This window comes from Phacochoerus africanus, chromosome 15, assembly GCF_016906955.1.
Source record: "Phacochoerus africanus isolate WHEZ1 chromosome 15, ROS_Pafr_v1, whole genome shotgun sequence".
Lineage (NCBI taxonomy): Eukaryota > Metazoa > Chordata > Mammalia > Artiodactyla > Suidae > Phacochoerus > Phacochoerus africanus.
In genome coordinates, this window is record NC_062558.1 from 48,131,414 (window position 1) to 48,156,398 (window position 24,985).

Here is a 24,985-nt window from a genome sequence, read left to right on the forward strand (position 1 = left end):
CAACTCATGGATTGTTCTTCATCTTTCAGTAGTAAACTGTCCTGGGCATATGTTTCGGCACATCTGTAGGAATAGTTCTCTGGCCAAAATTTCTAGCAGTAGATTTGCTGGGACTCTCATTTCTGAAAGCTGACTCCTGCTGTAGTGTGGAAAGTGAGCTGAAATTGGGGGGATGGGCAGAGGCAGGAGACGGGGCGACACTGCTCCCCTTCCAAGATACCTGAATTCCATCCTTGTTTGGAGTCCTCCTGGCCAATAGAGGCCCCTGCACAGACATGGTTCCTTGGGCTTCAGATTATCTGACCAGAGCTGCCTTCTCAGCTGAGGTTGGGGTGATTCATTCACCCTGCCCCCCAGAATGCTTACTTGGGGCCACCGGCCTTGAAGTCTGTCTTCTTCAGCCTCTCAGAGCTGCCTTGAAGCCCTGTGTCTCAGCTGCTTCTGAGGAGTCAGCTTGTTGTACCCCCCTATCCCCACCCCAGGTTTCCAACTTGTGAAATGTGCAGGAGATTAGCACCTCTCCTGCCATGTTAGTCTGTCCATCACTGCCAGCCTAAGGGTCCCAGCATTTGCCTCTGGTAGCCTTAACTGCTGAATCCTCTGCCAACTGCTCTGGGACCTAGAAGAGCAGTTTTCCACTGGGGACCAGTATTCCAAGGTCAGGGACTGGAAATATAGCCTCCACTGTGACCTTTCACCTCCCAGTTCTGAGGAGGTTGGGACCTTTGAAATTGGCCCTGAGGAGACACACACTTGGGCTGAGATGTCAGCATCTCACATCTGGTCATCTGTCCTTCATAATTCCTCCTGAGGTCTGCATTTATGGGGGTCAGATGGACTCCACCTAAGGGGGGCCTCTGCTTCAACTCAATACAGAGAGAGACGGCTGCACCTCTTCCACAGGGAGGCAGTTCTGTGGCTCTGAAAAGTCCTCACACGCCCACCCACCCATTGAGTCCTTTGTGAGGGGAGTAGGGTATGGAGAGTGCCTGCAACCTCCTGCTCACATTCCTAGACACCGACTCACTGCGCCCGCGCCGCTGGAACAGCAGAACTGTGTGAAATGTCAAGAGGAGTTATGCTCATGGGCTCCCTGGCCCCGTCTCTTTGTGGCTTGCATTTTCTTCCATCCGCACTCTGTTCATCAGATGGAAATCAGAGGGTGCAATTAGAAGATAATTTGCTTTTTCCAGGCTTAATTTGGGGCCCCCTTCTTGCCTGATCGAATTACAGGGGAATATAATAGATTTTTGGTGAGAAGTAGTTGGCTCTGTCGCTGGAAGAAAGAGAGCTCCCTGCTCTCCAGCTGGGCAGGCCTTTCGGTATCCTGTGGGTTGTCCCCCCTTCCACTCTGCTCCACCTCCTCTGTGGCTCTTGTGTGGTCCCCAAGGATCCTGATCCCCTCAGGGCCAGCTCAAGTGGTTTAAACTCAACTTGAGACCCAAGAAAAGCAGGGAGTCCTCTGTATCCTCACAGGGCTAAAAAGCATTGAAGCTGAAAGCTATTTAGAGACCCCACCAAGGCCAGAGACAGAAGCAGTGACTTGCTGAAGGCCGCATAGCCAGCCCATAGTGGTAGTAACAATAGTCTTAATGATATTAGCAGCTAACATTTATCAGCCCTTAATGTGTTCCAGACTCTATGCCAAGGGCTTACGTGCAGTGCCTTGTCACATTTAAACCCAGACAGTCTGGCTGTGGGCCCAGGCTGGGCTCCAGCATAGCAGTGGTAGAGCCCAGGATCTACAGCCTGGGTTCGAATCCTGGCTTTACCTCTCACATATTCAGCTGGGTGACCTCAGGCAAGGGATTTAAACTCTCTGCACCTCAGTTCCTTCCACTATGAAAAGGGGGAAAAATAACAACACTGCCAGCTCGTGTGGATTAAAATTCATTTATGCATGTAAGTGCTTCGAGCAGGGCTTGGGACAGGGTGGGCGCTTGGCCAGTGCTTGCTCCCCGCTGGCTGCCTCTGGGGCTGGAGTGCAATGTCTGTGGCAGGAGGTAGATGTGGCTGAGTTTTCCGCTAATGCCAAAGGCTGGGCTTCGCTATTAGAAACCATAAACAGTTGAGCGTGCTGCCTGTGGAGCAGGGGCCAGCAGGCTAGCCTACTGCCTGTTTTTGTACAGCCTGTGATTTTTACATTTTTAAGTGGTCGAGGGAGGGAAGCAAAAGAATATTTTGTGGCACATGAAAATTACATAAAATTAAAATTTCAGTGTCCATAAATAAAGTTTTATTGGAAAAGAGCCACACACATTTGTTTACGTCTTACACACGGTCACTTTTGAGCTGCACTGACAGCATGGAGTAGCTGTGACAGAGTCTATTCATGTAGACCTACAAAGCCTAAAATATTTGCTGTCTGGCCCTTTACAGAAAAAGTGTCCCAATCTCGAGTCTTACTGAATTTGAAATCCAGCTCCCCCACTTACTAGGTGTTTGTCTTCAGGCTAGTGACACAACCCTTCAGAATCTCAGTTTCATCATCTGTTAAATGGGGGTGATAACATCTACCCCATATATTGACCATTTAAGTGTGATAGATAACAGATGCCGAACACAACACAGGGCCTGGAACGTCCTAAGTGCTCGGTAAATGGTAGCTCATAACAGGGTGCAAACACCATCTCCTACCACCCTCATTGTTATCCCTCTGTCCCATCAGTAGAGGAATGGGAAAAGGCTCCCTTGACCCCCAGCCTCCACCTTTGCCACAGGCTTTCCTGTCATGGTGACAGGGTGACTTCATTGGAGAGGAGTGCATGCCTGGTGAGAGAGAGCCAGGGTTGCTCCTTCAAGTCCAACAGTGAAGTCTGAATATGCCCCAGTCTTCTGCCGATGGTGGGTAAAGTTCTCTCCCAGTGGTGGGTTCTGGTTTGTTCAGCCTCATGGGCTCTTCAGCAGGTGCCACTCCAGATTCCTGGCCCATCCTCCCCACAGGCGCCACTGTGCTGTTTTCAGTGTGAGAGGCCTGGTTACCATGGACACAGTGAAAGAAGCACCACTGCCCACTGAGGCCAATGGCTGGCATCCTGGGAATGAATGAATGAATGAAGAGGAGACCAGTGACCTGGCTCCAGTCCCTGTGTGCTCTCCTCCTTACAGAAGGGCTTGGAAGGAGATGTTTCTCCCTGAAGAGGCAGATTGATGCTCAGGGGCTGAGAACTGCTCTAGAGTCACAAGAGTCTGCACTTAAATCCCAGCCTGGCTACTGGTCAGTTTTTTGGCCTTGGGTAAATTACCTAATCGCTCTGTACCTCACTTTCCTTTATACTGAGGAGATAGTTTCCGTGTTGGAGAAACAAAATTGTCATACAGCGCCTGCCACATGGAGAAACAGGCATTGGTTAACATTCTGGGCTTTATTTCCTCATCTGCAGTGCAGCTCTCCCCAGGAGTGAATTGGCAGCACCCCCACTCCCCTGCAGCGCCTGGGGCTGTTCCCAAGCTAGACATAGGGAAAAAATGGATGGGAACCCTAGTGCCAGCACCAAGTAGATGCCAGCCCTGAGCAGAGAGCTCAGAGGGCAGCTCTGTGGACCAGAGTCTCTGGACTACGCTCTCCTGCAGAGGTTCCCCCTTCAGGGGGCGCAGCTTGGCCTGGAGCTGGTCACCTGGTTTTCTTCACCTCCAGGCAGAGGTACTGTCCTTTGGGCAGCTCTTCAGGCTGGGGACACTTGGGGCAGATGTGCTCACCCGCCTCCTATCCTGCCTTCCCTGAGCTCAGGAATGGTCGCTCGGCCAGTCCTGCTTATTGTCTGCAGCGCCAGCCCGCAGCCTCCCTCCAGCTCAGCTCCACCCCTGCCTGCAAGGTCTGTTTCCTAATAGCTGCTCCAACCACACACCTCGCTCAGCACGGAGCCCCTCCCCTTCCTCCCTCCCTCCCTCGGCGGGGTGGGGCTGGAAGAGAAGGCTAACTTGACAGCAGCGTCTCTTTCTTAGCTAGTCACCGGCCCTTGCCCAGAATGCCTGTGTAGCTTCCGCAGAGGTGCTTCTCCCGAGTCCTGAGGAGCCGCCCAGCTTCCGAGAACTGGGGAGCAGCATCCCAGCCATGCCGCCCTGCGGTACTCCACTGGGGGGTCAGGGGCTCGGAGTGCGCAAGCCCCTCCGGCTCCGGAGGGAGAGGTGAGCGCCGGGCAGCCAGCCCGCAGCCAGTGTGCGGGAGCCCGGGGCCTGTCATGGTGGCCGCCCGCCGGCTGGAGGCTCTCCCAGACGGGTTTGCAGCTGAGCTTGCGTATCTGGTGTGGGAAGACGATGGGGAGTTACTTGTCAGTCCCGGCTTACTTCACCTCCAGAGACCCCTTCCGGTGAGTTGGGCTTAGGGTCGCCTGCCTCATCTCTTCTTTGGGCCCCTAGTCCAGTGGGGGAGGGCAGAGGCCTCTCTGAATCTGCTTCTCGGATTTCACTCGTCCTTTGCCTGTGGGTTCTGTCAGGCAGAAGCCAGTAGAAGTCGCTCCCAAGCTGAACCGGGGTTGGCAAAGTCTCTGCTGTATTCTGGGGATGGTGAGGTGAGGGGTGGACCCCAAAGGCAGCTCCTGGGGACCTCGGTCCCAGACCACCTGAAAGAGCCTTTGGAGGTGCTGCTGACCCGGCCTGGTCTTGGCGTTACTGCTTCCGGGGGAAGAGCACAGAGAGGGTGCTGTTCTTCCAGCTCTCACATGTCTTACCTGCAGGCCGTGCTGCCCGCCCAGGAATTTGTCCTAACAAGCAGGATAGGCAGGTTTTGCCCAACAGCATGGAAGCCAGCAAGGCCTGGGTGTGGGCTGCCTGGTACACAGTAGGCACTCTCATTATAATCGTTTGTTCTCCTAATGGGAAGCACCTTCGCCTCTGGCCCTTATGGGTTTCTGTGCTCCCTGTGAGTACAGTTGCTGGGGAAAGGCCTGGGCAGGTGGGACGGGCAGTTGGCTTTGAAGTGTCCTTTGCCATGGGGCCAGCCCTGTTGGTCCCGGGCCTGAGCTTCTGTGGGGCTTCTCAGAGGGAGACTGGAAACTCTCTTTCTCTCCGGCCTCCCTTTCTTTGCTCTCTGACCCCACCCCGCCTCCAACAGAAACTCCCCAGGGGGGTTCTGGCCCTCTGGGTCTCTCGTGAATGGAGCCATTCCTGGCTGGGGTGGGGCTTGTTTTCATTCTTTGGGAGCAGCCTGTTGTTCCAAGGTCTGCCTCCCCCTCACCCATGGTTCTGGTGACTTCTCCCTTCTGGCTTCCCCAGCCCTGCCCCATGCCCAGACTTCGCTGCTGGGATCCTTAGTCAGGTGGCTGTGCCCTGGGCAGAGAAGCAGAACACCATGTGGTTTCTCGGAATTACCGGACCCTGGTAGAGTGGTGGGAAACCCCTGGATTTGATAGGGGGAGGGAACTGGTCCTCAGAGCTGACTCTACCAGGCATCCTGCTACGCACTTTATGCTTTCATCTCTCAACAGCCATAGGACATTTTGTCAGACAGGGAAACTGGTTTTAACAGGGTTAACTTATGGGGTCTCTCTGGCCAGCCTCAGCTGTCTTCCTGAGTTTTTCTCCTCTCATCCTCAGGAGGCTGCACCTCCCTCTGCCTGTATCTCCCCCTCACCCCCTGAAGTTGTTCCCAGGTTTGCTTTCCTCTCTTAACAGGGCAGAAAAAGAATCCCCACAGTTTGCCTGGCATACAAAATGATGGCAGAGATTCTCTTCTGCAGAGCCAATGGGAATTGATCTTGAGTTTTACCATATGCAATCAAGATGCCAATTGTTTGAAGTAACCAATAGTTTAAGACAGGGCCTCATTAATCCCTCTTACTCTTAATCCTGGATAGGCAGCTCGGGGGAGGGGTTGTTCCGGTAGAAGCCAGGAATGTGTGCCCCTTTTAATCTCTGGGGGCAAGACACAACTTCTCAGAAGCTAGAGCAGATAATGAGCTCTCGCTGTGGACCTTGGAGGGCCAGGCCACTGATGCCACCCAGGTCTGCCTGTCCTTTGTCTTCTGTCCCAGCCCCTCTGGGCAACCTGATAGCCCTATTCCCAACTCTGTTTGCCCAGCTGGAGTCATTGACTGACATGTCATTGACTGACATGCAGTAGACCCTCCCCTCCCCCAAATGGGAGGCCACATTCCTGAAGCCACTTCTAAAGAGATGGCTGAGCATGGGACTCTACCCCAGAGCAGGGACCACCCAGACCCTCTGCCCTCCCAGGTCAGCACTGTCACTGCCTGATCGGAAAGGCGCTTCTGCCATCAACCCCCTCCTTTATTACAGGATGTCCTCAAGGACTGCTCTCTGACCAGGTGCCTGACCCCTCCCTGGGCCTCAGTTTCCTCCTCTGCAGAGCATAGGAGCTGGACTTCCTGGGCTTCTGAACAGAACCCCTACCAGATTCTGTGGGACAACTTAAGTGCTTGACCTTTGGCCTTGAACCCACAGGAGTTCTGGGGCTGTGGTTGCAAGGAGAGTGATGTAACCAAATTCCACGGGGACATGATCGGGCGTGACAGTGTGCAGGGGTGGGAAGAGGGAGCCTGGGATGAAGAATGTGATTTCTCTGTCTGGGCACCCCTGCCTGGCAGGTGGCACTTAGCAGAGGGTATTGTCTTCCTCTGCCAGCGCCACCAGTACAGGGGTGAGATGCAGTTCCCAGTGTGTCCCCAGGTAGGAAAACACCTTAAATTGGAATTTATAAAAGAGGCAAATTAAGGAGATATTTGTCTGACATAGTTAAAGGATTTTTGTAGATTGTCTTACTACCCAACATGGATTTAATGGGCTTGATTTGCACATTGTCTCTTGAAGAAAACAAATGCATCTTTGTATTCTAAAGCAACCAGTGTTTAAAAGGGAAACTATTCTTAACCCTGTCTAGCTTAGCAGTAATATTTGGCAGCTGCCTTAGTCCCTCTTTTTCTCCTCATCCCCAAAATCAAGGACTTATCAGGTAAATGGTTCCCATCATCACAACCCACGTGGCTCCTCAGAGACACACAGGCGCTTTTCCATTTTTTTCCAAATAAAAGAGGCTTTACCCTTGACTGCAGTACTACAGCACAAATTCTTTGAACTACAGCTTCTTGGCTTCTGGTTGGAAGTGAATCATTGCACTCTGGCAACACTTATTTCTTGCTGATCAGAGGTTTGTTATATGTTAGGTTAATTTTTTTAAAGAAGATAACAACATATTCCATAATAAGTACAGCTGGTTTCGGTCTGCAGGAAGGAGGAGTAATAAAGGGATCTGTGGTAGGAGAAGGCTGGGCTCTGATGGACCAGAGTCTCTAAGCCCCTGTTCTTTCCACCCTTCCTGGGCCCTCAGGAATCTCAGCATCCCCAGTGGTGACACTCCAGTAAGCTGGGTCAGAGCTCAGAGGCAGGGCCTGGAAGAAGCTTCTCCCCAACTGTTTTCTCCTCACTGAGAGGCCAAGGATGAGCCTCCAACCAGGCCTTCACCAAGACACAGGAGGGCTTGTTATTTAACATGTGTAAATCCACTGTATTAGTGGTTGTTTGCTGTTCTTACCACGTAAGGTTGAAAATTTACCTGTAAATATTTGTTCTGAAGAATTTGTGTGTGGCTGAGGGCTGGGCCTTTATCTTATCTCACTTGGCCTCTCCCAGCATCTTGCATGTTTGGTCTTCTACACCCTAAGTGCTCAGTAACTGTTTCCTAATTGGTAGGAATTGATTTTAATCAATTGATTTCTAATTGGCTAGATGAATAATTCATTTTAGGACCTCCTCTATTTCCAGAAATCTGTTTGGTTCTGGCCCAAGAAGCAGGTCCCTATTGCTTGGGCCTTGGAGGGGAAAGGATCGGTCTCCTTTCGCCCCAGGTGTTTGCAGATTAAAGAGGTTGGCAGAGAAATGAGCACTTACAGGGCACCTGCTTTTGGCCAGGCATTGTGCCCGTCCTCACAGGAGTGCAAGTGAGCACACTGAGGCACAGCGTCATGATGTAACTGGCTTTAGGGGACACAGAGCATAAATGGCAAAGAAAGAGTATAGACTTAGATCTTGAAAGAGTTATTTATGAGAATCTCAACTGATTTTTTTTTTTTTTTTTTTTTGACCTGTATATTCCCTGCTGACTCGAAAGGCCTCAGCTTGGATCTGAGCTGCCCAGTGAACTGACTACCAGGGTTTGGTCCATTGGTAGCCACCCAGGCTCTATGTCTCTAATGGTTGGCAAGAGTTCTGGAGGTTCTGGAGGTTGTCCTCAAGATGCTTGGACCTCTTCTGGTGTCCCCTGGCTGGAGGGTTTCAGCTCCATTCACGGCTCCATTCATGGCCTCAGAGAGTGTGGTGGTGGCTGATCCCTCAGCCCTGGGCTCCTGTACCCCCAAGCTGGATGCCCTTGGGCCTGCAGTCAGGACAGATGTTGACTTTCACCTGGAACTTTCAAAATTTGAAAGCTGGAAAAAAGCCTTGGCTTTGGGGAGAGCATATTGTAGCCCCTGAGAACTGAGGTGGGATTTTTTTTTTTGAGTTGCAACTTACGTTTCCAGAGGGTGTTGTGGATTCTGTTCTTAAAAGGGAAGAGAGTGCTGGGGACCAGACTACTGTGAACTAAATGGAGGAGGAGAGTCACTGTGCCACTTAGTGTTGGGTCCCCGGGCTTGGGGAGGAGCATCACCAGGCATTAACACGTGAAGGAATGTGAGTTCTCAGGCTAGGTCTCCATAGGCCCAGCTTGGTGGACACACCACGTATCGCCAGGTAGTGTAGGACAGCGCACATTGCTTCAGATTCCAGCTCCATCGTGTGTGTATTGGGCGACTCTGCAGAAGTGACTTGACTCTCCTTTTTGGTCTTCTAGTGTGTAGAACAGGGATAAAGGGTGTAGTCAGGATTAGAGATTAAGGCAACTCATACAACCCTGAAATATGGTTAACATTCATGTAACAGGTCACAGTAACTGTTGTTAATATCAAAACTAGTACAGGTCTGTCTTGGCAACTTCTCCGGTGGCCTATAACCACCTGTGTTCTGTAATGAAGCAGCTTTGGGACCCACAACCAATCTTCCTATCAGCTCTTCACTTCCCTGTTCTCTGGAGACACCTGCGGCAGCCGACTTCGGCCATGCAGCTGGCCATGCCCTTCAAAGGCATTCCTTGACACAGATGTGTACACTGGTGGTATTGCTCTACAGCCAGGTGTTCTTCCCAGGAGGCTGGCGTGGCTCTCTCCTGCATGCCCAGGCTCGCTTCCCTCCCTGCCCCCTCCCCCAGGCTTGGCTGGGAATACTTAGAGCAAACAAAAGCAGGATATTGGCAATGGAAAGGAGGACGTGTTGTGGTGCTCCCATGCCCTGCGGTGCACATACCATAGCGAGGGTGTAACAGGACCCAGGCCTGCAGTTGGGTGCAAATATGTTTGCACCATCTTTTCTCCCCTGCAGACAGGGGAAGGGTGGGACCTGGTGACTGTGAGCCAGGAAACCCTTGTGCTTCTACCTGGACTGCTGGTTCTTACCACTCCCACTGTTTTCAGGGTAGAAACATCTGCTAAGGACTTACTCTGCCAGGCCCTTTGCAAGGTGCTGGGTCCACCAGGAGTCCATTCCCATCCTCAGGGAGTTCACAGTCTAGTGATGGAGAGGAAGGTAGCTACCCAGGAGCTTTAAGTCAGAGGGTAGGAGGTAGGAAGGGAAGCCCCTGCTTCTAGTGCCAACATCTGCTAGTCACCTCACTGCCATCCAAAACCAAATTGAATCCTCATCCTTACCCTAAAAGTAGGTGGGGATGTTGCCATGCCACAGATGAGGAGTAAAACAGCTGGCCATAGATCACTTAGGTGGTAAGTGATGCTGAGTTTGGAACCCTGGACCATCTAGGGAAGTCTATAGTCTAATCCCCTTCATTTTACAGGTGGGGAAATGGAGCCCAGAGAGGGAAGGGGGCTTATCCAAGGGCATGTAGTTCCCAAGAACTTGAACCCAGATCTCTCTTCTCCCCATTCAGAGCTCATCCAACATGCCTTTTACATTGAGAGGAGTTGTTACTGCACACCTAGAACAGGGTCATCCCCCACCTCCTGTAATTCACAGTCCTCACTGAGCCATTCTGGGCACTTCACATCCATACTCTTCTCACCAGAACCAGCTCTCAGGACCCTGCAGTTCAACACACAAGGGACAAGTAGGAAATGCTGAGGGTGGGAATGGCTGATGGCAGAAGCCCCCATCATGGCCACTCACCCTGCGTGGTTAATCAAGTTTTGGTTAGACTTTCTCTTCCCCAGCTCATTGTAAGCTCTTGGAAAGTAGCATAAGGAACCTTGTATATCTATCTTTTCTAGCTGCAGTGCCTACCAGTTTACTACCAAGTTACTATAATAATACACTTGCCTTGCCCTTCACAGTTTGCAAAAAGCTTTCCTCACATATCAACTTACTTAGTCTTCACAGTTGTTCTTTGTAGTAGATGCTATTAGTCACATTTTGTCAATGGGGAAACGCTCCTGAGAGAAGCTGTCCAAAGCCACCCAGCTAATTGTGGCGGTCCACGGCCAATAACATGAGCTGCTGTCATCATCATCTTCACTGTAAGCAGTTGACCCTGAGTGCGCTAGACCTTTTATACCAACTGTCTTTACTTGAATGCAGATTATTTCATTTTCACAGTAATCTATTGTACAGATAAGGAAACCAGGTCAGAGAAATGAAGTAACTTGCCCAAGATGACATAACTACTAAGTGGCAGGGTCAGGATTCAAACCAAGAAGCAGCTCCACCCTGCAAGGATGTGGCCAGTGTAGGCCGTGCAGGGCCTCCATGGCAAGAATAGAGAGCCTGTTAAGTAGGAAGAAAGAGGTGGGTGGGCTCATTGGGTGGGGGGCTCTTTGCTGTGGGAGCTGAGGTCAGACGTGAGGAGAAGCATGTCTGTGCGGGAGCCTGGAACACCACATACCAATGACTAGAGGAGAAAGGAGCTGTGGGGCAAACATGCATGTCTTGCATGGTACTGATGGGGTTTTGTTTTTCCCCCCAATGTTTTATTTTGAAAATATTCAAATACATGGAAAAGTTGAAAAAATAGTTCAAACAACACCCATATATCCTTCACCTAGATTCATCATTTGTTAACTTTAAGCTACTTTATCTTATCTACACACACTTGTTTTATTTCTTTAATTTTACTAAACATTTAAAAGTAAATTGTAGGTATCTTTATTACTTTAATATATTTCTTCTATGATTTCTTTTGTATAACCAAAGTATTACTATCCCATGTAAGGAATTAATTTTGCAATATAATCTAATATATAATCCAAATTCACATTTCCTCAATTGTTTTAAAAAAATGTCACTCTCGGCTGTTTTCTTTTTCAATTCAGAACTGAATCCAAGGTTTCTGCGTTTTGCATTTGGTTTCTACATCTCTAGGTTTTTAAAGTCCCTGTGCCTTCTCCCCCCACCCCCCACCATGACGTTAACTTTTTGGTAAAGAACAGTTGTTTATAGAACAACCACCTCCCCCCCCCCCTTCTGGATTTACCTGATTGTTTCTTTATACTTAGCATATTTTTCTCAAGAATGCTTTATCAGGAGTTCCCGTTGTAGCTCAGCAGGTTAAGAGGTCGACTAGTATCCATGAGGATGAGGGTTTGATCCCTGGCCTCGCTTAGTGGGTTAAGGATCCAATGTTGCCATAGCTTCAGTGTAGGTCGCAGATGCAGCTCAGATCTGGCGTGGCTATGGCTGTGGCATAGGCTGGCAGCTACAGCTCCAATTGGACCCCTACCCTGGAAACTTCCGTACACTGCAGGAGCCCTAAAAAGAAAAAAAAAAATGTACATTAGTCATGCTGTTGGTGATGGGTGGATTTTGAAGAATGGAGGTTTTTGAGCATCTTTGCTTCACTGACATATCTGTTTAGATCAGAGGTTTTTTTTCCTTCTTTTCTTTCCCCCATCTCCTCTCTCTTCTCTCTCTCTTTTTCTGGCCATGGCTTGTGGAAGTTCACGGGCCAGGGATTGAAACTGAGCCAGGGCAAGTTCCCATCATGGCTCAGTTGTAACGAACCTGACTAGCATCCATGAGGACGAGGGTTCATTTCCTGGCCTCGCTCAGTGGGTTAAGGATCCAGCATCGCTGTGAGCTGTGGTGTAGGTCGAAGACGTGGCTCAGATCTGGCGTTGCTGTGGCTGTGGCATAAGCTGGCAGCTGCAGCTCTGATTAGACACTTAGCCCTGGGAATTTCCATGTGCTGTAGGTGTGGCCCTAAAAAGACAAAAAAAAAAAAAGGAAAAGAAAAGAAACTGAGCCAGGGATCAAACCTGAGCCACAGCAGCAGTCATAAGCTGCTTCAGTGACAACCCTGGATCTTTAACCCACACCACAAGGGAACGCAAGATCAGAAGTTCTTAGCTGAGGCCATGAATAGGCTTCAGTCCTTGTTACAAGTGTACCCATAGCTAAATTATGTACGTATTTTCCTTATACATGCATTTTTCTGGTAGAGGTTTCTTGGCCCTTATCAGATTCTAAAAGCCCTCATGACCCAGAAAGGCTGAGAAACACTAGTCCCCCATCTGAGGCAAGTAATTCAGAGCTGGTTTCTGAGGTCCTGTTCACTTTTTGGGAAGATAGCAACAAACTGTAACTTTCCCCTATCCTGGCTTTGGATCAAAGAGAAGTCTGTCCATTTTGTTGTTAGACCTGGGAGCCAGGAGCAGCCTTTGTAGCCTGGTTCCACAGATCCCAGAGAATTTCTGTTCCTGCCTTGCCTTTCAGGTGTTCAGAATGCCAGGATTCCCTTACCAACTGGTACTATGAGAAGGATGGGAAGCTTTACTGCCACAAGGACTACTGGGGGAAGTTTGGGGAGTTCTGCCATGGATGCTCCCTGCTGATGACAGGACCCGCCATGGTGAGTGAACCCTTCCACCTCTGTGCCTCGGTCATCAGAGGCCATTGACCGCACCTCCAGTTCCTTTGACCGTTCATCTTCTGGTCTTCCCCTCAGCTGAGGCCTCTCCCTTTATTTATCCCATCACTTAACAGATGTTTTTTAAGCACCTATTAAGTGCCAAATAAGATCTTTCCCTCAAATACTTGACAGTCCAGTGTTGGGTGGGTGGGCAGGCTGGCAGGGAGGGCTAGTACAGTGGGCTAAGGGCCTTAAAGGAGAGTGGGAGCCTTTCCGGGGGAATGATTACTTCTGGGGACCTGTTCTCATGGCTGAGACCAAGAGGTTTTTGCAGTCTCGAAAATGACAGGGAGGCACAAATTTGACACTTTCTCTGGAAGCATCAGAGCAGGGAGTACAGAGGTAGATTATGACTGGGGTCTGTAGGTCCTTGATGGCATCCCTCACCCACCCCTACCTTCACTCCAGCAACAGTGACAACTCACCTCCTCCCCACGTCTGTCTACCCTTTTCCCCACCTGCTCACAGGTGGCCGGGGAGTTCAAGTACCACCCAGAGTGCTTTGCCTGTATGAGCTGCAAGGTGATCATTGAGGATGGAGATGCATATGCCCTGGTGCAGCATGCCACCCTGTACTGGTAAGATGGCGGTCCCATGTCAGTCCTTCCCTAGAGTAGCCAAGAGAGAGGGAGGCAGGTGACAGTGTGAGCTGAGCAGAAAGACTCCTAGGGTGTCAGAGCACAGGATTCCTGTCCCAGAGGTGCTCTTAACTAGCTCTGAAAGCTGTCAGAGGTTAATGTCTTTCAGACAGTTAACGTCTCTCTGTCCTTTGTCCTTTCCTACTGTTGGAGTAACGACACAGCCCTGCAATCTTCCCAGAGGGAGAGAATGGCTGGGAGGGTGCTCTCAGAGAAGTCAAAGGACTCTTAGAACTCCCTAGGTCCAGCTGCCTCTGTTGACAGAAACAGTTGGCTGAGGCCGGTTCTTACTGTAAATCAGAGGCAGAGCAGAGAGAACCCAGGCCCATCAGCTCCAGTCCCAGCCTGCTCCGGAGAACCCAGACTCCCATTCTGAGCGCCTAGCTAGAGTCAGAGCCAGGATGGTGGTCATGGGGTTATGGCTGGAAGCCACATGGTTGCTTCCAGGTGGGATTCCAGGGCCTGAGTCCCCTTTCTGCTCCTCTCCCCAGTGGGAAGTGCCACAACGAGGTGGTGCTGGCACCCATGTTTGAGAGGCTGTCCACGGAGTCTGTTCAGGACCAGCTGCCCTACTCTGTCACACACATCTCCCTGCCGGCCACCACTGAGGGCAGGCGGGGCTTCTCAGTGTCTGTGGAGAGTGCCTGCTCCAACTACGCCACCACTGTGCAAGTAAAGGAGTGAGTGTCTGGGACGGGGTTCTTGAGCAGAGTCCACGGATGGGCCTCGAGGAGCTCAGAGTGCCAGAGTCTTAGCAGAGCTCCCCACACCCTCATCTTGTCTCTTCCCCTGGGCTTGCTGTGCTGTCACTGCCCCTGGGCCCTGGCACTTAATATTCTCCCTGCCAGGCTGCTTCCTGCCAGATATTTAACGCCAAAGTCGCTGAAGTTTCAGATCATGTTTGCTCTTTGAAATTATCTGGCTTAGAATTCCCACTGTGGTGCAGCGAGATCAGTGATGCCTTGGGAGTACTGTGACACAGGTTCAATCCCCAGCCTGGCATGGTGGGTTAAGGATCTGGTGTTGCCACAGCTGCAGCCTAGGTCGCAGCTCAGATTTAATCCCTCACCTGGGGTGGCCAAAAAAGAAAAGAAAAGAAAAGAAATTATCTGGCTTTGTTATGTTTATCATCTGTCCTCCCCACGAGTCCTTTCTCGAACTTAGTCTTGTTCAGTGCATGCCCAGGGCCTGGAATGGTGCCTAACATATAGTGGGTGTGCATAGATTATTATTTTTTTAGTTGAGTGAATGAATGGAGGAAGGAGGAGAAAGAGGTTAAGACTCCACCCTAGGTCCAGGCCAGCGACCAGATGGAGAAAGAGTCTGTCCATCTGATGCCAGTAATGAGGCCCCTGTGGCTGCCAACCTTGCAGTGATTGTGCACCTACTGTGTGCTGGGCCCTGGGTGTTTGCAGCAGAGGGGGAAGGCACAAGGGCTGGGGAGTCAGGAGTAGGTGAGGTCTGCCGTAAAGCCTCATTGGTTGGCTTTACAGGGAAGGGAACAGTGCTCAGGTCAGAGGTGGGATCTGTGGCTGAGTCTGGTGTAAATTGGGTGGTTGGGAGTAGCCAGAAGGGGGCTGTTAAATCATGGAGGACCTGGACTATGAAGACTCAGTAGGTCTTTTGAGGGATTTAAGCAACAAGGTGACTCAGGTCAGGTTTTAGAAGGATCTCTGGTGTAGAAGTCAGCCAGAAGAAGAGCAAGCCTAGAGCTGAAGAGGCCAGTTAGGAGGCTATTGGAAAGTTTAGGTAATTATGGTGATGGAGGATTCTTCAGGATGGTGAGATTGGGGGGCAGTGAGGGAGCTCCAGATGGGAAGGGTCCAAGTTTCTGCCTTAGGCCTCTGGGTGAGTGGGGGTGCCCTTCACTGAGACTGGGCACCTTGAGAAAAGTGTGGCCTTTCCCTGCCAGTGGTCTGGGGCCTGGTGAGCCCTCCCTGCACAAGTGAAATTGGTCAGGCACATTAAGATGCCTTCCCCCTGCCTCAACTCTTGTCTGGCCCAGGGTCAACCGGATGCACATCAGTCCCAACAACCGCAATGCCATCCACCCTGGAGACCGCATCTTGGAGATCAATGGGACCCCCGTCCGCACACTCCGCGTGGAGGAGGTACAGTGTGTATCCTGTGGGGGTGGGATATGGAACAGACCCTCAGGAGAATCAGGCCATGGCCTTTCCCTTTCCCCACCCCCATCCCTCTTCATCTTGCCGCTGAGCCTGTGACCACTGGTGACCTCCCATCTCAGCCTGGCATGTTCCCAGGGCAGCTGAGAAGGCCTGCCAGGTGGGGACACTGGCAGGCTGTCAGGCAGAGGGCACTGTGTGGCTACTGGCAGCTGGAGACCACACTGTGCTTGGGTCATCTAGGCTAACATGGGTGGCCTGCGACGGGACAGCCTGTGGAGCCCACTTACACCACTCTTGGCCACAGGTTGAAGATGCCATTAGCCAGACGAGCCAGACGCTTCAGATCTTGATTGAACATGACCCCGTCTCCCAGCGCCTGGACCAGCTGCGGCTGGATGCACGGCTCTCTCCCCACATGCAGAATGCTGGACACTCCCACACCCTTAGCCCCCTGGACACCAAGGAGAATCTGGAAGGGACGCTAAGGAGACGCTCCCTAAGGTGCCCCCTCCCCTCCCCTGGCCCTGCACTGTCTCTGTGCCCAGCTGTCAGAGTGGAGCTGGCTTTCAGAGGCCAGTGGAAGGGAACCAGCTGGCCAGGGACAGGTTATGAGGATTATGCTGACCTATGAGATCACGGTTCATAGCCAGGGCCTATGCGTGATCTGACCCAGCTGTCTGCCAGGTTTCCCTCGAAACCGGAGGATCAGGCTCTGTCCACTGAACTCCTGGGCTGGACCCTGAAGGACAGCATGGCCTTTGGGGGATGTGTGGGGCTTAGAGGCAGGAGAAAGGGCACAGATAAGACTGATAATTGTAAATAAGGAGGTTGAAAACTGGGAAGCAAGAAATGAATGTAAGTTGTTTCACATTTTCAACCTTCTTGTCCCTTCTTTAGGAAGTCAAAGTGACAGTTACCAACCATTACTATTACTGGCTGTTTTTTGTGGATTTTTTTTTTTTTTTGTCTTTTCTAGGGCCGCTCCCGTGACATATGGAGGTTCCCAGGCTAGGGGTCTAATTGGAACTGTAGCCACCGGCCTACACCAGAGCCACAGCAACGCAGGATCCAAGCTGAGTCTGTGACCTACACCACAGCTCACGGCAATGCCGGATCCTTAACCCACTGAGCAAGGCCAGGGATCAAACCTGCAACCTCACGGTTCCTAGTCGGATTCGTTAACTACTGAACCACAACAGGAACTCCCTATTACTAGCTGTTTTTAAAAATGACATAAACAAGGAATTCTCTGATGGCACAGCAACTTAAGGCTCCTGTGTTTTCACCACGGTGGTTCTGGTCACTGCTGGTGGCACAGGTTTGACCCCTGGTCTGGGAACGTCCACATGCCAGGGGTGTTGCAAAAAGAAAGAGAGAGAGAAAACCTAAAATAAATGTTGCAACTCTCATTTTTTAAAATATGTCATAAATATACTGGCTTTATTGCTATAAAAACTGTACATGCTTGTTACTGTTATTTGGGAAATGCAGACAAATACTGCAAAGGTGTGCAAAAGGTCTGAAATCCCACTTGTTCATGTTTTGAGTGGTACTGGGCTCTCGCTATACGCATGTCAGGGCCTTGAATCAGGCAGACATGGAAGGTGGTGGTTTTCTTTCAACAGTGCTGTCAGCTAGTAGAGGCTGGTCAGTCATCTCAGGTGAGAAGTACTCAGGGTTCTCACCCGGAGTGTGATCTTACCATCCATGCTTATAGACCATGGGTGTCTGCAGCCCTCAGGTGGCACATCTGTCTGATGTTACAACCCCACCCCCATGGAGCATCTGAAATGTAGACGTTGGAGCAGACAGGGTGGCCATGCAGTTCCAGCCTCCAGGCTTCCCTGCCCTGTCCCTACCCCATCTTTCCTCATCCTCAGGCGCAGTAACAGCATCTCCAAGTCCCCTGGTCCCAGCTCCCCAAAGGAGCCCCTCCTGCTCAGCCGTGACATCAGCCGCTCCGAATCCCTGCGATGCTCCAGTAGCTGCTCGCAGCAGATCTTCCGGCCATGTGACCTGATCCACGGGGAGGTCCTGGGGAAGGGCTTCTTTGGGCAGGCCATCAAGGTGAGCACAGGTAGTGGCTGCCCTGCCCCTTTGCTCCCTCACTTTCTCATTACCTAGCCTCCCCTGACGTCCAGCAAGACACCCAGCCTCCCTCCTGGTTGGAGGTGATGGTGTGAGGCCCCGACCCCCTGTCCTCGCTGAGGGCAGTGTGGCTGCTGACGTGAGCTTGGTGGACCTGGAACCCCGGGTGGGGACCTTGCCTGAGACCTCCCACCTCCAGTCAGTGGGTGTTTTTAGGTGCCCAGAGGCCCTCGGTGCTGGGAGTGGCTCCTGCCTCCCTGCTGAACAGTCTCAGGGACTAACCTCTCTCTCTCTCTCTCTCTCTCTCTCTCTCTCTCTCTCTCTCCTCTCTCTCTCTCTCTCTCTCTCTCTCTCTCTCCCCCTCTCCTCCTCCTCTCCTCCTCCTCCTCCTCCTCCTCTGCTGAGAGCTGGGAGGGGGGGTCAGGTAAGCCATGTGTCTCAGCCTTCGGGGCAGTGGGGCTGAGAGCTCGCTCCTGACCCAGCCAGCTCCTGGTGCATGTCTGTGGCACTGACCTTCCTGCCCCGAGACTCCTGTTCCCCCACAGAACTGGCGCCTGTGTCAGATGACCAGAGCCCCTGCTTGGCTTGGCAGCATCCCCTCCTGCCTCCTCCCACACATCCCTTTTCTGGGTTCTCGCCTCTCCTCTGTGCATGCCCAGCTCTCCAGGGAGGAGGTGTGCTCCCCTCTGAGTCCCCTGTGGCCCACGCTGTGTCTTCCGCACATGGACTCTGTCAGTCTGATCCAGCTGATTACTTCAGTGTGTCCTCCAGGGCATGGGACAGTCAGTTGCATAGATTGTTACACTGTTGCCAAGATCTGCCTCTGGCCTCTACACCAGTAACAGTTGCCCTCCTTTTAGGTGACACACAAAGCCACAGGCAAAGTGATGGTCATGAAGGAGTTAATTCGGTGTGATGAGGAGACACAGAAGACTTTCCTGACTGAGGTAAGGAGGTGAGGGTCAGGCTCAGGTGTCACTGTTGGAAAGAGAAGATCTTAACTAAAAAGTGATTTCAAGAGGAAAGTTAGGGAGTTCCCATTGTGGCTCAGTGGGTTAAGAACCCGATTAGCATTCATGAGGATGTGGGTTCAATTCCTGGCCCTGCTCTGTGGGTTAAGGATCTGGCATTGCCAAAAGCTGCAGCATAGGACACAGATGTGACTCAGATCTGGTATTGCTGTGGTTGTGGTGTAGGCCAGCAGCTGCAGCCTTGATTCATCCCCTAGCCTGGGAACTTCCTTATGCCCCAGGTGGAGCCCTAAAAAGGTAAAAAAAAAAAAAAAAAGAAAGAAAGAAAAAACATGAAAACTTAGTTTGAAGTCACATTTTTAAGGCTGAGCAGAAAAGATCACTATAGGAACATGCCTGCCCCCGTAAATTACAGTGTAATTATTTGTGTAACAAATACTAAAAAAAAAAGGAGTTCCTGTTGTGGTGCAGTGGTTAACGAATCCAACTAGGAACCATGAGGTTGCGGGTTCGGTTCAGTCCCTGCCCTTGCTCAGTGGGTTAACGATCCGGCGTTGCCGTGAGCTGTGGTGTAGGTTGCAGACGCGGCTCGGATCCCACGTTGCTGTGGCTGTGGCGTAGGCTGGCAGCTACAGTGCTGATTGGACCCCTAGCCTGGGAACCTCCATATGCCACGGGAGCAGCCCAAGAAATAGCAAAAAGACAAAAAAAAAAAAAGAAAAAAACAAATACTAAAGACAGCAGGAGCTGGGTACAGGAAGAAGTGGTTCAGAGGAGCTCAGGAGTGTGGGGGTGATGAATGTGAAAACACCCTTGTAGCACAACTCAATGCTATGACTAACTGAGCTCCCTGCTGAGGGAGCCTGGTGCCCTTGAGGGTCCATATGGTTTTCACTCCCTCTCTCAGTTGCTCCATTGGGTGCTGCCCCCAGGCGTGTTTCACTCATGGGTCCCCTACTCCACTGGGTCGCAGATGTAGCTCCTAGAAAGGCAGGATCCCAAGGGTGAGGCCTGGGAGCCCACCCCAGCACATGATAGGAGGTGTGAGACATGGTGACATATGTCCATCTGACCCCCTGGAGGGAAGAGGTGAGAAGTAAACCACCCACCCTCCTTGGCCTCCCCTCTCGCAGGTGAAGGTGATGCGCAGCCTGGACCACCCCAATGTGCTCAAGTTCATCGGTGTGCTGTACAAGGACAAGAAGCTGAACCTGCTGACTGAGTACATCGAGGGGGGGCACACTGAAGGACTTCCTGCGCAGCGTGGTGAGCGCTGCACCCCCAAAGTCCTGGACCCTGGGTTGGCTGTCAGTGGGACATCTGTGTCACCACTATCCTGGAGCCATGATGGCCAGGGGCCCACTGCTTTGCCAACAAAGGGCCATGCTGGGCGGGGCTGGGCACCAGCAGTGAGGGTTTCCGGGCAGATCATGGTGACCACGGGGCCTGGACCACAAGTGGGATGGCCCAACAGCCTCTTATGGGCATTCCCCCATCCTGCAGGACCCGTTCCCCTGGCAGCAGAAGGTCAGATTTGCCAAAGGCATCGCCTCTGGAATGGTGAGTCCTGCCAACAAGCCTGGGACCAGAGCAGGGTATTGGGAGTCAGGGTCAGGAAAGGGGCAGGGATTGCAGGCAGGTACTCCGTCCTGGATAACTTGCATGTGCCAGGCCATTTAGCAGCTATTCACTGAGCTTCTCTCTTTGCCAGTGAAATTGTCCCCAGTTGGCTCTTCCCAGCTCACAACCCTACTCTCAAAGAATTCCGTATCTTCTAGGGCACACAGAGATAGGCAAGGCAAAGAAGAGAAGCAGACTAGCACAGGTGGCTGGGCCCTGCTGTCACAGGGGCATCCAGGGCTCTTGGAGCAAGCAGAGAACATCACCGCCTAGGAAATCAGAGAAGGGGAATTGTCTCCTAGTCAAACCCTGAAGGGATGGGTCAGAACCAGATAAAAGTTCCTCTTGGCAGAGAGGCCCCAAAGCTGGGGTGATGTCAGCAGCCAGGACCTGGGAGGAGAGAGGAGGAAATAGACTGTTTGACCTGGGAAAGCATGATGCCAGTCACAGCGATGGGAATGGTGACAGTTGCTGAGTGCCTTCTCAGGCCAGGCACCAAGCTGAGGGACTAGTACTCAAGACAGTTCCAGATGAGAAGCTGAGGCCAGACAGGGTGGAGCTAGGTGGGCTAGTCAGTCTGACCCCCAGGCCTGTTATTTTAAACCCTGCTCATCATGTGGGGTCCATGAAGACTGGGTACATTAAGATCCTTGTGTTTTGGAGTTCCCGTTGTAGCTCAGCGGGTTAAGAACCTGACTAGTATCCATGGGATGTAGGTTCAATCCCTGGCCTTGCTTAGTGCGGTAAGGACCTGGCACTGCTGTGAGCTGCAGCATAGGTCACAGATGCAGCTTGCATCCAGTGTTGCTGTGGCTGTGCTTGTGGTCGGCAGCTGCAGCTCCAGTTCAACCCCTAACCTGAAAACTTCCATGTGCTGCAGGTGCACCCTAAAAAGCAAAAAAAAAAGATCCTTGTATTTTAGGCTAAGGAGTCTGCACTTTATTTAGGAACCCCAAAAGACAAATGTAAAAGATTTTTGAGCAAGAAAGTTGGTAGAGTTGAGAGAACTCAGGGCCGGGGGTCGATGAGGCATTTCAGGTTCCTAAATTACTGTACATCCATGGGGCAAGGAGATCAGGACGCAAGTTCAAGTCTGAATGGACACTAGTTGGCAGTGAGGGAACAGGGATACGGGGTTGGGGGGAAACTGGGGAGTCTTGAGGTGCCTAGAAGAATGGTGGTGGCGTCTACCAGAAAGAGGGGGAGGTTGGCAGTGATGGTCGGGAAACAGGTTTGAGAAGAGCTGGGATAGGTGTCTGCCGAGGCTGCAGTGGGGTGGTTAGTGGGGGTCAGCAGTGAAGAGAAGGTGGCTTTGAGAAGGGCTGACACTGGGGAGGCTGGAAGGAGAAGGAACCCCAAAAGACAAATGTAAAAGATTTTTGAGCAAGAAAGTTGGTAGAGTTGAGAGAACTCAGGAGCAGTGCACCCAGGTAGCCTGAGTCTAAGTGAAGTGGGTCGAGGGGATGAGGGCACACAAGGGCCAGGGCCCAGTGGAGTTGGAGACTTCAGGACAGAGCAGCCACTGAGTTGGGACAGGAGATGGCAGTAGAGAGAGAGGAAGCCCAGGCAGCCTTTGGCTTTCTGTTGGCCCTAGGACATGGGCGTGACAGCGGGAGGGCTCTGGAGTCCAAGTTAGGTTCTGAAGCTGGGTAGTGACAGCCTGGGAGGAGAGTGGGTTCTGTGGCCTGCATCAGCATCTGATTGACTTACTGGCTGTTGACCTCAGCTTGTGCTTCTGTTTCAGGCCTATTTACATTCCATGTGCATCATCCACCGGGACCTGAACTCACACAACTGCCTCATCAAGTTGGTATGTCCCACCACTCTGGGCCACTTCCCTGTCACTAGGGAAGCTAACTGTCCCCTCCTGCCTTTTTTTTTTTTTTTTTTCCGCACCCACAACATACGGGAGTTCCAGGCTAGGGGTCCAATCAGAGGTATAGTTGCTACAGCCATAGCAACACAGATCTGAGCCACATCTTCAACCTACACTACAGCTCACGGCAACACCGGATCCTTAACCCACTGAGCGAGGCCAGGATACCAGTTGGGTAGCGCATGGATACTAGTTGGGTTCGTTACCGCTGAGCCACAATGGGAACTCCTCCTGTCCTGCTGTAGACCAGAAGTATGGCCAGGGCTCCTGCTTGCCCTTCTTGCTGCCTCCCATGCCCTCCTCTGTCTTCTGGGGGCCCCCCTGACACATACAGTGAAGTCTGCTTCCTCCCAATAGCAGCCTTTGAAATCCTTCAGTCACAAGGGACTTCAGAAGTTCCATAGCTATATATTGTCCCTTTTCCTGGTCTTCCCCTGCGGTAGTAAAAGCCACTGAGGACTCCGATTACAGCTGTGACACCTGAATCCTCAAGGCCACAGAGCTAATAAATTTCCAGTCACTTCCTCCTACTGGCCAGTCAGTCCTGGCTATATAAGTTACTCCTCCTGTTGCCTTACAGTGCAGCTTCCTGGGTGTCCACTCACTGGCCCTGACTGTGCCCTCTGGACTCACACCAAACAATCTTAATCCCTTTTCCATATGACTGCCTTGTAGCTATTTGAAGAGCTTATCTCCCCCACATCCCCCCACCGAATGCCTCCACCTCATCTTTCCCTGTCTTATCCTGGTTCTAGCCATGGCCTTAAATCTTTCTGGGAACAAGGCAGGATGAGAAAAAATCAAAACAAAAGAAATCCTCTGTCCTGCCTCCAAGTTCCTCCTTCCAGGTCCCAGAGCCTTACCCGTCCCAGCTCCAGGGCCTCTGCTGTGCACCCCTGGGTCTGGGCATCTGCCATGTGGAGAGAGCAGACAGTGAGAAAACCAACGCTGAGCCCCATCTGCCAGGGGCAAGCATTTGCTGAGACTACCCCTTGCTACACTCCTTTTCTCCCCTTCTCAGTGGCTTCTCTTGAGAATGTCCCCACCAAGTCCTGACCTGGCCCTTGTCCTCCCAGGACAAGACTGTGGTGGTGGCTGACTTTGGGCTGTCACGGCTCATAGTGGAGGAGCGGAAGAAGCCCTCAGTCGAGAAGGCCGCCACCAAGAAACGTACCTTGCGCAAGAGTGACCGCAAGAAGCGCTACACGGTAGTGGGAAACCCCTACTGGATGGCCCCTGAGATGCTGAACGGTGAGTTCTGATGCCCTGGAGGGGAGGTGGGACCACATCCTGCTGTAGAGCCCTGGGGGCCCCAGGGGAGGCCTGTGAAGTGTAGGACCAGGTACCCAGAGCTGAGAGCTGGGTGGTTTTTATCCCTTGCTAGACCAGACCTCATAAAGGCCTTCCTCCCTGAGCTCAGGCCTGCGAGTTGGCCGGTGCCCCATCCTGGGCCTGCAGTGAAGTCTGACCATGGTGCCTCCGGGTAGCAGAGAGCTCAGGCTACTTAACTGTACTTTCTCCTGGCTTCATGCTGAGAAGTGAAGTGCGGTGCCTCCAGTGGATGATCCTCAAACCAGCTAGAGGTGCTGGCTGAGATTCTTGAAACTCCCCAGTCAGTGAGGCCTCAGAAATGGTCCCATTACAACCCTTTCTGGAGTCTGCAGCCCAGAGAAGTTCAAGGGTTTGCCCAGGAACACACAGCTGGCAGCAGCAGATTTCAAATGAACCCTGTCCAGTTCTCACTCACTCTCCCATGAAGTTTCATCCTGAGCTGTATTGTTGTGTAAGATCTGTCCTGGGCAGCCTTTGGGGCACCTCCTCAGAACCTGTTCTAGGCCTGGTGTTGGCCGTGGCCTGGCTTGGCTCTAGAATCAATGCAGAGCAGATAAGGAACCAAACCTGACAGCCTGCTGTCCTGTGTTCATTCCCCAAGGAAAGAGCTATGATGAGACGGTGGATGTCTTCTCTTTTGGGATCGTTCTCTGTGAGGTGAGCTCTGCTCCCCCTCCCCCCACCAGAACTGGGGCTCCTCCACCTCAGGCTTAGTCACATGCCATAATATCAACACAGGCAGAGGATTATACAGTTTATCACAGATCTATTGACACAATTGTGTCTCATTGATCCCATAAGAAGGATTGGACGGAATTTTCTCATGTTAGGAAATTGAGGCAGGGAAGGGAGCAGAGGCTTGCTGTCTGTCACACGGCCAGGAAGGGGCAGGTGGGACTCGGAGCTCCACCAGGAAGGGCAGGAGGTTGGTCTGGCAACTGTTTGTCCAGCTCTTGGGCCAGAGGCAGCCTTTCCCTCTGTGCCTCCCTGCCCCAGGCCCTGGGGATGCCCCCAACCTCAGCCCAACAAGGAAAATTAGCCATTCCAAGAAGTGCCAGCCCATCAGGCACAGCACTAGGCATTGAGAGGGGCCTGGTGCCCCTCTCACTGGAGAGATTCATGCCATCGGGAGCTTAGCTCAGTATGTCTTGAAGCACTCAGTCAATTGAGCACACGTGATCAAAGGCTTCTGTACTTCCCACAAAGCGGTAAGGGGTATAAGAGACAAGGGGCAGTTGGAATAATGAAGAAAGTTTTTTAAAGTATTTTCTCTAACAGATCAGTTGATCATCTACTACTTACAAAGCAATGGGCTGGCACCAAAGGGTTTCAGATGTGAATCAGACCCAGCACCTCACTTCTCAGGGCCTGAACTCTAGCAGGAAACACAGACAGAAGGGGACACAGCAGGGCAGGGTGGGGTGTGTGGA

General features: G+C 51.9%; 1 protein-coding gene across 1 annotated transcript in view; it reads left to right on the forward strand.

The window, feature by feature from the left end:
- LIMK2 (LIM domain kinase 2) overlaps positions 1-24,985 on the forward strand; it is a 55,607-nt gene that overhangs the window by 25,159 nt on the left and 5,463 nt on the right. The window contains 13 exon segments of the mRNA XM_047762386.1: positions 12,706-12,841; positions 13,370-13,479; positions 14,031-14,219; positions 15,545-15,650; positions 15,973-16,169; positions 17,549-17,735; positions 18,617-18,703; positions 19,861-19,959; positions 19,961-19,993; positions 20,231-20,287; positions 22,092-22,157; positions 23,300-23,474; positions 24,157-24,212. Of these exon segments, the coding sequence (XP_047618342.1) occupies positions 12,706-12,841; positions 13,370-13,479; positions 14,031-14,219; positions 15,545-15,650; positions 15,973-16,169; positions 17,549-17,735; positions 18,617-18,703; positions 19,861-19,959; positions 19,961-19,993; positions 20,231-20,287; positions 22,092-22,157; positions 23,300-23,474; positions 24,157-24,212 (1,498 nt within the window).